At 35.9% G+C, this 12,615-nt stretch overlaps 1 protein-coding gene across 1 annotated transcript; it reads left to right on the forward strand.

Moving 5' to 3' along the window:
• The first annotated feature begins 8,577 nt into the window (after positions 1–8,577).
• LOC149571197 (small COPII coat GTPase SAR1A-like) lies at positions 8,578–11,991 on the forward strand. Its single transcript, XM_089812771.1, has 4 exons — positions 8,578–8,672; positions 8,752–8,905; positions 9,135–9,266; positions 11,460–11,991. Exons 2-4 carry the CDS (start codon positions 8,777–8,779, stop codon positions 11,778–11,780), a joined length of 582 nt encoding a protein of 193 aa, XP_089668897.1. The 5' UTR covers positions 8,578–8,672; positions 8,752–8,776; the 3' UTR covers positions 11,781–11,991.
• Positions 11,992–12,615: the final 624 nt, after the last annotated feature.

A 12,615-nucleotide genomic window follows, 5' to 3' on the forward strand; every position in this document is an offset into this window, starting at 1 on the left:
GGGTGAGTGTAAAGGGGGTTACCCATCCCAGGAGTCTTCCCAGAACAAGGCTTTATCCCCTATAGCCACGTCCCACGTTAGGTATTTGCTGATAATACCCCTACATTTTACCATGAAATTCCAGCATTTTGACCCTTTAGGAAAATTTCCCATCCTGAACAACGATTCCGGCTTCGTCGGATCCAGATATTTATAATATAAAATTTTAACCCATTTGTGCTCATTTTCTTGATATAGCCTCCATACAAGTTTAGCTCCCAAAGCCTCATTTTGCCATTGTGGCTTCCTCAATCCTAAGCCTCCACATTCTTTAGGTTTGCATAAATTGTCCCATTTAATAAGAGCGAGTTTCTTATCATCTTCCTTATCCTTCCAAAGGAAATTCCTAAGTTTGGATTCAAATCTCTTGGACATCCAATTTGTGAGAGGAAGACATGCCAAAGGAAAAATTGGAATGGTTGAAAGGACTGATCGGATCTTAGTAATCTTACCAGCCTTAGAAAGCCATTTATTCTTCCAGCTTCCAACTTGCTTATCAACCTTTTCAATTGTATCCTGCCAAACTTTGGTATATCTTGAGTTCTTTTCTAGGGAGATACCCAAATACTTGCATGGGAACATACCCTTTTTATATCCCATAATTCCACAAATCTTGTTTTCCATCTCCGGAGAGATGTTCATGAAGAAAATTTTGGATTTTTCTTTATTAACCTTCTGACCTGAAGCATCCATATAATTTTGAAGTATACTTTTAAAACCCATAGCTTCTTGGATAGAGCTCTTGCCAGGTAGAATGGTATCATCTGCATACTGTTGATGGGTAATGTTAAGGAGATTTTTGGTAACAAAAATCCCAGAGATCTTTCGCAGCTGATAAGCATAGGAGACTGCTCTACCAAAAGCTTTAGCCATTAGAATGAAGAGAGAGGGAGATAGAGGGTCTCCCTGCCTAATACCCCTAGAGGTTTCAAAGAAACCTTCAGGAGTCCTATTTATGAGAACAAAAATCTTCGGAGTAGAGATAAACTTGAATATTAGATTTACCCATTGACGCGAAAAGCCGAATGCTTCTAGAACTTTACAGAGGAAATGCCAATCAACCATATCATAAGCCTTCTGTATGTCTAATTTCATAAACATACATGCTTCCTTATCTATGGCAACCGAGTGAATAACTTCCTGAATTATGAGTATGCCATCCAAAATAGATCTTCCTGGAACAAAACCTGTCTGTTCTTCATAAATCAATTTTGGCATGATTGCCTTGAGTCTATTAGCTATAACTTTTGAATAAATTTTGTAAATGGTGTTACACAGAGCTATAGGACAGAAATCTCCAAGATGTTTCGGACATTCCTTCTTAGGGATTAGTGTGAAGAATGAATAATTGATTTCAGCCACCAAGGATCCACCATTTCTTGAAGGTTCAATTGCTCTCCATAGGTCTTCTCCAAGTATATCCCAACATTTTTGAAAAAAGAAAGCTTGAAACCCATCCGAGCCTGGAGATTTATCTGGACTCATATTAAAGACCACAGTCTTTACCTCTTCCAAAGTTATTGGTCTATTTGGATTTTTGTTATCTTCTGCAGTGACCAATTTTGGAATAAATTTGAGCATTAGGGCCTGTGCCTCCCCATTAGACCCTTCATAATTGTTAAGTAGAGTTTTAAAATGAGATATTATCGTGTCTGCCATTTTTAGTGGGTTTTCTGTACGCAAACCCTGCGGAGTCGAGATACTAGTTATTTTCTTTAGAGATCGGTTCTGAATAGTTGAATTGTGGAAAAACTTTGTATTTCGATCTCCCTCTTCGAACCATTTCTCCCTGAATTTTTGTCTCCAGAAGGTTTCCTCTTTGGATAAAATATCTCCCTATTTCATGAGGAGCTCTTTTTCTAAAGTGTATTTCTCATAATTCATACCATATTTTATAATTTCCTGATTCAGATTTTTTAGTTTATCTTCAATTTCCAACTTTTCTTTAAAAATGTTGTTGAAGTGTTCTCTGTTCCACCTCAAAATGTTTTCTTTCAACAATTTGAGTTTAGAAATAAAAATGAACATTCTAGACCCAGCAAAGTTCGCTTGAGTCCATCATGTCTTAACCAGTTCAAAGAATCTCAAATCTTGAAACCACATTCTCTCACACTTAAAAGGATTTCTGTGAGGTTTAGATGGTTCTGAAATCTCCAAACATACAGGGAAATGATCCGATCCTGCAAAGGGTAGGATGGAGGATTGAAAGTCCTTATTATAAGAAGAGATGCTTCCTACAATAAAGAATCTATCTAACTTTTTCGCAATGTAATCATTATCCTTTCTTCTATTATTCCACGTAAATATACCATTACTTGATGGAATTTCTAATAGACTAAGTTTGTCAATCCATAATTTGAATTCTATGGATGAGAGCGAGAGATGTTGAGTACCCCCTACTTTCTCATTTAAACTTAAAATTGTATTAAAATCACCTCCTAATATAATCGGGCTCTCTTTCTGTTCTGAAATAACCGTACTTAATTTAGCCCAAACAGCTTTTTTCCCTATTATATTGTTAGGACCATACACATTTATAAGAAAGAATTTCATATCTGATTTTAGACTTTGTATACTAGCACACAACCAATTATTGTTATTAACTTGATATGTTAGAGAAACTTTCTTAGGGTTCCAAATAATTCCTAAACCCCCTGAAGCACCTATTGCCTCTATGAAAATTGAATCCCACAACCCTAACATCTTGTTAAATTTGTCTCCTTCTACCTTATTTAGTTTTGTTTCTTGAATAAAAATTATTTTTGAATTAAAGCTTTTTAAATGTTGTTTAAATAACCTTTTTTTGCTAGGGGCATTTAGACCCCTAGCATTCCATGATGTTATCCTCATATTGCATTAGGAAGGCACTTCCCCTTCCCCAAGTTTAGAAGCTCATCAATTTTGCTATATTCTCTAGCTTGGCCTTTAGCTTCACGTAAATCCTTCAGTGATCTCCTACCCCTTTTTCCTTTAGGCTTACCATATTTTGGAGAGGTTAGACCTTCCTGATTCATTTGTATACCAAGCTCTTGTTGAAATATACCCAGTTCTTGTGCTGTTGAAAAGATGCATTCCTCAGTTCTTTCAAATTCTTTCATTTCCAATTCCTTGCAGATCTTAGATCCGAGACTGTCCTCCTCTAGTTCTTTATTTTTTCTTTCTCCCATGTTTGTCTGGTCACCTTTCTGATTGATTTTTGATTTCTTCCCCCTCTGTCTGTCCTGCTTCCTTACACTATCCTCCATCTGGATCTTTATCATATCCCTTTGGAGATCTTCAGCTGTATATTCCTCTCCTCCCAGTTTGATAATTTTTTGGATCAACCTCTCTTTTTGAGAGCTAGTACTCTTATCTAAGTAATCAAAGTCAAAGACCTGAATAAGCTCCTCTGCTAACTACTCAAGACTGTTATCTTCAAACTCTAATATTCCAACCTCTGGTGTAAATTCTAGATCCTCATTTAAAAAGTGCTGAAGGTCTTTATTGATAGAAGCTTCTAGACTTTTGCCATCAATCTGAGTTTGTGACTGCATCTCCTCTGGGGTGAACGGCGAGGTGGGGTGTCCATCTCGTGTCTACCAAAATTTTGAAGTCCTTCTTGCTCCTTCAATTTGCGGAGTGGTTAACTTTGATTCAGGGAGAATATCAGTATTCAGCTGCTGAGAATCCTATTTTTCTGTTCTAGAAGCTGCTTTTTCCAACCTCGCCTTGGGTGAAGAGAAAAGCATGTCATTTTTTGCTTCACCTATATTTTGATAATCTACTGATTCTGTAGTGTTGTTTTGTATTTCTCCTTGTCTTACAGTTTCCTTGTTTTCGTCAAGCTCCTTCTGATACATGTATGTGGAGGGCCCCTTTATTGTATCTGATTTCCAACTACTTTCTTCATTTCCATCCTCCTTATTGCACCTTTCTTTGTGCTTTGCAGGCGCCTCATGTATTACTGTGTCTTGCTTTGGATTTTGATCTCTGATCCAAATCCCATCTGATTTGCATACTATTTCATGATTTTGACCAAATTCTCCTCTATTGCCAGACTCAATTCTAATTATTGCTAAATCTTCCTTCTCCTTCCATTTTGTATCGTCCTGGGCTTCCTTCTCTATATGATTCACACAATCCAATTCTAAGGGAGGGGATATTTGATCTCCCAAATTCTCCTTGTTTATCCTATAATCCTTACTGTCCACTCTATCTAATAATTTACTTCGCTTTGAAGCCTTGCTCTTTTCCTTGTACTGTCTAACAGTTGGCTCTTTCATTTCTCTAGGGTAATTTCTTTTGATATTTGGAAGCTGTGTCTTTATTCCATCAGATCCACTTTTATTAGTATTATGTTTATTGTCAAAAATTCCTGTTCCCTTGAATTCCTTGTCCTTTTTGGTGCAGACACCAGTCTTCATTACTCTTGTATCCTCTATTAAATTTGCTTCTGTGGCTAATAGGATGCCTTCTGTCCTATCTGGCATGATGTTTATCAATGAAGCCCTCTGTTTTGTCTGAGAATTTTGACCAATTTGAATCTCTGATTGGTTGTTTTGATTTCCTGAATTTCTATTCCTTTTGACTAACTTAGAGCTTAGCCTTGGAAATTTGTTCTTGAAGTGCGAGGTAAGGGGAAGGACCTCCGGTCTGTGATTATTTGTAATTTCAGATTTCAATATATCAATGATCTTCCCTTTAAATGCTTGAAAGGTAATATCATAAGAGGCTTTCCTGGTAATTATTTTCTTTTGGAACTCTGAAGGGTGATTAATATTAAGGTTGATGAGAATTTTAATACTGTTACAGCTAAAAAAGGAAGCATCAATAGCAATAACTTCTGCAATTGCAAAGCCTATTTCATAGATAATATCAACATCACATAGCTCCGGAGGAAGAGACAGCATGGAAAACCATAACGAAACCATACAATCCACCTTATCAATATGGAAATTAGGAAACCATTCTACAAATTTGACATAGAAACCTTTAAAAAAACATTCAACGACAACAATAAACTCATTTTTAATAGACTCTTCTTCACATTTAAAAAACAATATATTTTCATAATGGTGGAAGATACTTACCTGTTCCTGGCAGTTACCCGACAGCCATTCCATTAGGGGCTGGATATCTTTGGAAGGGCCAGTCCAAATTGCAAAGATCCCTTTTTTCAAATAGTCAAACCAAGAATCTTCAACATCATCAATGTTGATGTGAACTGGTTTAAAAAGGGGGTTTGGTCGCGGCGATCCAGGAGAATAATTAGGGTTAGCAGAATGGGAGGGATTGTTAAGCCGTCTATGAGGGGGTATGTAGGTTTGGGGGGACACTGGTTTTAAATTAGATTAAACATCTGGAAGATTAGAATGCAATGAGGTGCTTCCCGTAGGGGACATAGTTTTGAATGAATTTGGATATACATACTTAGTCATGTTAAAAACCCTGATCTGGTTATCAAGTTGTTCTATCGTGAAGATAGGCAATTAGGAACGCGTTCTAGATTGGTTTTTGATATCAGAAGGAGCTTCCGCATTAATTTTAAGTCTTTGATGCCCTCCTTCCTGACGGAAGCAGGTAGATTCATCTATAGATTTATCTAGTACCTCAAATCTGTTGGCCGTGGAGACATCAAACCTTGCATCTATTTTTCCATTTTTTAGGTTATGAATTTTGCTCTGGTTTGCTGGAGAACATCCATGCCTCGCTACTTCGATGGCGCACGCATTCTTGGAGTGTCTCCTTTTGTTCCTCTGCCCTCAACTCGGGCCTAGATAACTGAACGAGATCTTTGCTTTCGACATTTTTGCAAGCAGAGCTTTTATCCCAATAGGATTAATCAATTTGTTTATTTATATTAGTTGGTCATATATTCAATTATATTAAGGATATGAAGAGATAAGGATACTAATTATAAAATTTCAACCCCATCTCTATATTCATTGTATTGTATTCTCGTAGATACTTTTTCAAATTATTATATTGATCCATTTGCTTAATTAATAGGTAATATATAAACCATAGATTGTAATTTTGATTACATTGCCTCTGGTTCTCTTTAGTAATACCATATGAACTCAACCATGTGAGACATAGAGCACATCAATTGTTATTGTCTTTGATAGGAATTTCTTATGAGATCCACTCCTGGTAGATTATCATTATTGGTCATAAAGAAACCAAACATAGTTTGACACACATTGTATCACATGGGTACAAATTCACATCATATATGAAGGTAGAACCTTCTACTTGTGAGCTCTATAAAGCTTTCTGCATTAATTATTATAGATTTCATGTTCTTAAATTGTAGGACTACCAATGAATGTGCATTACATGTGGTTGTCACCTGATTGTCTTGTGTAACACATGGTTCCTTACTGCAATTGATCTTCCATGAATCACAGTAGGTTTGAGGAATGAAATTGACATCAAGGAGTTTATTTTGTTCGAATTTCCTAGTTCTTGTTATCCCTATAGAAAATGACACAATAGGGAAGATAATTTTGTGATTCCAATAAGTTAGTTTGATTTCCAACTAGGTGTATCAAGAAGTTATGTGAAACACAATTTCAAGTCACATCTTTCTCTTCTCAAGATTCTCTATACAAATATTTTAATTTATGGTCTCTTGGTTTAAGTTCTCGTACAAGCTGACAGACTCACTCAATGTTAGTACAATTTAACTGTTACATCTAAAAGAAAACACTAAGACCGATTAGGAGCTATCCATTTCCATATTGACTTGTGTTGTTCCTTACTTTATGATATCTATATGTTATCTTGTTTTATAAGGTAGCAACAAGAAGTTTAAAATGTTCATTAGTGTACGTGTTGCATGTACTATCTTATTTTATTTACTCAACATTTTTATATCTTACTTTTGAACTAACATCTTCTAATTCTATAGGCAGTGGATGGGCAACTTCTTGTTCTTCATCCATTGAATATGAAATGTCTTCTTCACCATTATGGTTTGTAGTAGAGGCAAATGGGGCCAATGTCGCTGATAGGGTTCCAATCGTAACCACTAACTCCACACTTCCATAAATATTATGCTATATTTGGAGTAATTTTAGCTCAGAAAAGGTTTCTATCAATTGACGATAGTCAACTATATTTCTGATTAGCAATTGTTTCTAGCAAGGATAGAATATGAATTAGGAAGGAAGAGGACTTGAGTTTGAATTTCTTATGTTACTTTCTTAAAGTCAAAGGTTACATCTTCTCCATGAAGTGTTTTCAGTGGGTCTATTTTGAAAGTTGCAAGTATACATACATGTGATGTTCAAGATTTTGAGATCATCAAAGCGGAGGAAATTTGGTAGGAAATCAATGCACATCAACTCACATTAGTATAGTTATTGCACTTATCTAAGGGAGATTCAATAGAGAAGGAAGTGCACCCATTATTTAGAGTGCATTTCAAGGCTATCTTAATCGTCCATAGAACATGCTTCGCTTGTGTTGTCTTCTATTGGTGTTTATCAATGGGTCCTGTTTTATAACTTTTAACAAAATAGAGGCTTTTGATACTTTTCCTATTATTGTAATGAACGAAACCACCATTTGTTCGTCCTCTATTATATGAAATGTTGATTCGGGTTTAACTTGTACAAACTAGTTCTATTTTGAATACAAATATGCCTTACATTATTTGCGACACTTATGTATTTTTCTTGTTCGTTTACCCCTACATATTTGAGAGATTTCAATGAGACACCACATTTGTTTAATTATATAAAGTGGGCTAGAATCTCTACAAGATAGTCCACATATGTTTAACTACAATGATTTTTTATCATAGCACACACTATACAAATTCAACATAACACATATTTATGCATCTTTGGACATTTCTACCTATATGTTTTTTTCTATCCTTTTCTTTGTAAAAACTTCAATTGTTATCCTAACTTTAATATAAATATAAATCTTTCTTTCAATTATACAATATCTTCAATTTACCTTTTCAATAAACTCTATTGACATATCCCTTGCACCTCCTTTTGGTGCAACTGCTAGTTTAACTATTATCACCTCAAAAAAAAAACTCAAGCTCGATAGTTTAACTATTATTACCTCAAAAAACAAAAAACTCAAGCTCGATCAAAACTTTATAAAATAAAAATTATTACACCAAAACCAAGTACCAATCGTTGATTCAAAAAATAAATACAATCTTTTAAATAAACCCAACAAAGTTAAAATGCCGCATATTCGAACTCTTAACGTGTCATTAATTTAAGCCAACCGACATATTATTAAATCAACGAGGTTAATAAAATCATAGTGTCATCTCAACCGTCCGTTTAATTATCAACGGCATACATTCGTTCGATGACTCTTAACAAACGCAACTTGCAATCTCATTGGTGGAACCAGCAATAACCCGTGGATCCGCCACGGGAACGCCTATAGCAGGCTCAATCCAGCCACTTCGACTGGCAGTAGCCAGTCACACTCCCGCCCATTTATGCGGTACAAATTCCCGGCTCAGCCCGTGGCCTCCGGTAAAACCCGCTCTATTTTGTTCGTAGATTCCGTCTGCTCTATGCGTTTGTTTTATCGGCTTTCTACGGGCTGATTGGGGTTGTCTGGACCGCCCGATCTGGCGGTACATCGATTGTGCATTCCAATTGGGATTTCGGGTACCCATTAGACTGAATTGAAACTGATCTTCTAGTTTTGAGCCACTAATTTAATTCAATTTTGTGTTCCTGTGATAAGGGTTTGTGACGACAAGGGGTCGAATATGTTTCTGTTTGATTGGTTCTATAGCGTTCTAGCCACCCTGGGATTGTGGCAGAAGGAGGCGAAGATATTGTTCCTGGGTCTTGACAATGCGGGGAAGACCACTTTGCTGCATATGCTTAAAGACGAGGTGTGTTTTTTTTTTTCGGTGGTTTTCATATTCATCTATTTTGTGCTATTGTCACTGCTACTTTTTGGCTGTGGATCTTAGAGGTATGTCCCGCTGTACTTGATGGGGATTTTTGATTTTAGAACCGTGATGTGGTATTGTTAAGGGTTACTAATTTAGTTTTTGTTGGGGTGATGAGGCAATGAATTTTGAATCTGTTTTCTAATTTGATTTGGGTTTGGTGTGGCAGCGACTAGTTCAACATCAGCCAACGCAGTATCCCACATCTGAGGAACTCAGCATAGGGAATATCAAATTCAAGGCTTTTGATTTGGGTGGCCACCAGATTGCCAGGAGAGTGTGGAAAGATTACTATACCAAGGTAGGGTTCAGTTAATTGGGTTGTTTTTGTTTAGAGCAATCGGTGACCTCAAGCATATGTTGTTTGTGTTTTACATCTTATTTTGTAAGGAGTGATTGTAGATGTAGATATATGGTATTTAATCTAACACGATCTTTTGAATTAGAAACTATATGCTTAGATTCCTCAAAGATCTGTATAACTGCATAGGCACACGTGTGTGACATTTATTCCCTATACTCTTACAGTTTTTAAGGTGGGACTTCCAACTTTCTTCTGCCTTATGGCTAGAGAATCCCGAGAAGTCTCAACAATTAGGCTTTATGTCATATGATAATTGTTGCTTCCTCTACTTCTGTAGAGGTAGTACAAGCACTGCGCATTTTAACACTTAACACTTTATAATTCAAGTGAATACTTCATCACCGGTCAAATTTAGGTCATTTCATTTGTAATACATAAGTTGAATTTGATGTGTATTTGTAAATATTACTGACTTGGCCAGAAGTCCAAGAATCAAGGTAAAATAAAGGAAGATGGGTTGTAATTGATCCTCTAGATACACATACCATTTTGTTAATCTTATGATCCTTATCTATAAGAATTTATCCTACCTGCGGTTTTTACTATTTGGTTAGGTTTAAAGTAAAATGATTTTCATCACATACACTATGGTAATGACCGTGTGCATACCCTGTTTTGCAAGCACTTTTGATTTGGTTGCATGCAACGGGCACACAATTAGACTTAGTCCTCCAAACAAGGATGGTCTAGTCCTTGGCAATGAGCTGTTACAGATGTAAATTCTTTTTGAACATTCACAATTTGTTGTCTTTAATATTGGCTGCTCAACTTTGAGTTAATATGCAAAAGTTCCATATGTTAAAAAACTGTGCTATAAATAATGAATTCAATCAATAATGAAGTCGATGTGTCCACTTCAGTGTACATGCATGATTAACAATGACAGAGATATTGTTAATGTCTTGTAACCACTAGAATATCAAATTCGCTTAGCTGATGTAAATTAGCTCTAATGATTTTGTGTGTTGCTCCAGTATAGAGTGCATGGCAACAATGCATTTATTAGGCCTGTTAAGGCAATATATGTGTGCACGCATATACATGTGTGGACACACAGAAACACACGTGGATGCATATACATGTGGATATGGATACATATATGTGCTATGTGTTTACAACACACAGATGTGTGTACAAAGACAAATCTATATTGCTGTGTTATATTCCTCATCTGTGTTAGACATAGGAATGTGTATTAATTTGTACGTAGTATATGGAGGTGGAAAACAACCTATGGATATGGAGCACTGATCCTGTATAAAAAGTAATGATAAGATGATGCATCCAACTCTGCAACCTAATGCAAAGTCGTGCTAGTTCTCCTAGTAGTTGCTCAGTATTTACTATTGAGCTTCACAAAATGTACAGATCATTTGTTTGACACCTTTGAAGTAAAGATGCTATGGGGTTCTGGATATCTCGTAATACTGTTGTCAGTCTGTGCTCTGGATCATGCCAAGACTTAGAACATTGCCATGGAGTAAGTGGATAACAAAATCCCCTTAACACAATACATTAATTTATTTTCCATTCATATGTCAATTTAATAATTGATAAACATTATTCTAAAATATTACGCGAGTACCTAATTCATGCGTCAAAGTCAACATAAGCACCTTGAGACTGATATCACTCTGTTGTCTTTAAAGGTAATTGTGCCAGTTTAGTGTGCTTTAACAGAAGCGAAACTATTTGTGCTTTATTATGTTGGGTATGGTTTGCAATCTCACTATGTAATGAGTATATGATAAGTTACTCATAATGACAGGATGGATGCAGGGATTGGGCTGTGGAATGTGGATATATATTTTTGTGTTTGTTTTTTCGATGTATCAGGATGAGAAAATGGATTCATACCAATGTTGTTTTCTTCATTCACCATATGGGTTGACTTCATGCTCTTTTCATATTCAAAGATGAGAAATATCTTAAAGATCTTCCAATATAACATAAGTAGGAAACAGGGGATACTTGCAGTCCATACTTGACTTCACCAGTTGTTTGTGAAGCTCTCTGGAGAATGAATGACACTGCAATGTCGGATTGAAGCTGAGTGCTGTGATCAAAGGTGTATTTATCTTAATCTCTGAGCTCTTGGGTGTCTGATGCAATTTTTCCCTCATAATGCAGGTTGATGCTGTGGTGTATCTTGTTGATGCTGCTGATAAAGAGCGATTTGCAGAATCAAAAAAGGAGCTGGATGCATTGCTTTCTGATGATTCACTTGCAACTGTGCCTTTCTTGATTTTAGGAAACAAGATAGACATTCCATATGCGGCATCAGAAGAGGAGATTCGATATTACCTAGGCCTGGCAAATTACACCACTGGAAAGGGGAAGGTTAATTTGGCAGACTCTAATGTACGGCCTATCGAGGTTTTCATGTGCAGCATTGTTAGGAAAATGGGATATGGTGAAGGAATTAAGTGGTTATCACAGTATATCAAATAGAATTGCTCATTATATTTCTGAAATCCAAGGATGTTAATGTATCTGAAATGAATTATACTTGGGAGTGGGTTCTGATGGGAGGAAATATTGTGGTGCATTATTAATTAATTAACTGCATCAAGATAGCTGATACATGAATATTGTATACTTAATTCAGTCCATGTGTAATTTTATTCAGGTTTGAGCCTGACAATGTAATTGTTTTGAGAAACAGAGTATTTGAATGTCTTGGTAGGGTACATTTGCATTTGATGTTACAGGGTTCAGGTGTGCACCACAAGATTTTTTTTTTGTGTGGTTGTGGTGTCATTTTAAACATGGATTACATTGATCATATTATTGTTTTTTTGTCTTTCACTGAAAACATGTTTGTCTTCTTTTTATATTAAGGTGAATACATTTGTTATGTCAAGATTATGAAGCAGTTCCTTCATGGTAGTTAATTGAGGGTTTTGGGATATATTTGTTCTTTTAAGGGGGTCCTAGAGATGAGGAACAAAATTACACCACTGGAAAGGGGAAGGTTAATTTGGCAGACTCTAATGTACGGCCTATCGAGGTTTTCATGTGCAGCATTGTTAGGAAAATGGGATATGGTGAAGGAATTAAGTGGTTATCACAGTATATCAAATAGAATTGCTCATTATATTTCTGAAATCCAAGGATGTTAATGTATCTGAAATGAATTATACTTGGGAGTGGGTTCTGATGGGAGGAAATATTGTGGTGCATTATTAATTAATTAACTGCATCAAGATAGCTGATACATGAATTTTGTATACTTAATTCAGTCCATGTGTAATTTTATTCAGGTTTGAGCCTGACAATGTAATTG

The sequence above is a fragment of the Cupressus sempervirens genome, chromosome 2 (assembly GCF_028749045.1).
Source record: "Cupressus sempervirens isolate cs-2001-9-10 chromosome 2, ASM2874904v1, whole genome shotgun sequence".
NCBI lineage: Eukaryota > Viridiplantae > Streptophyta > Pinopsida > Cupressales > Cupressaceae > Cupressus > Cupressus sempervirens.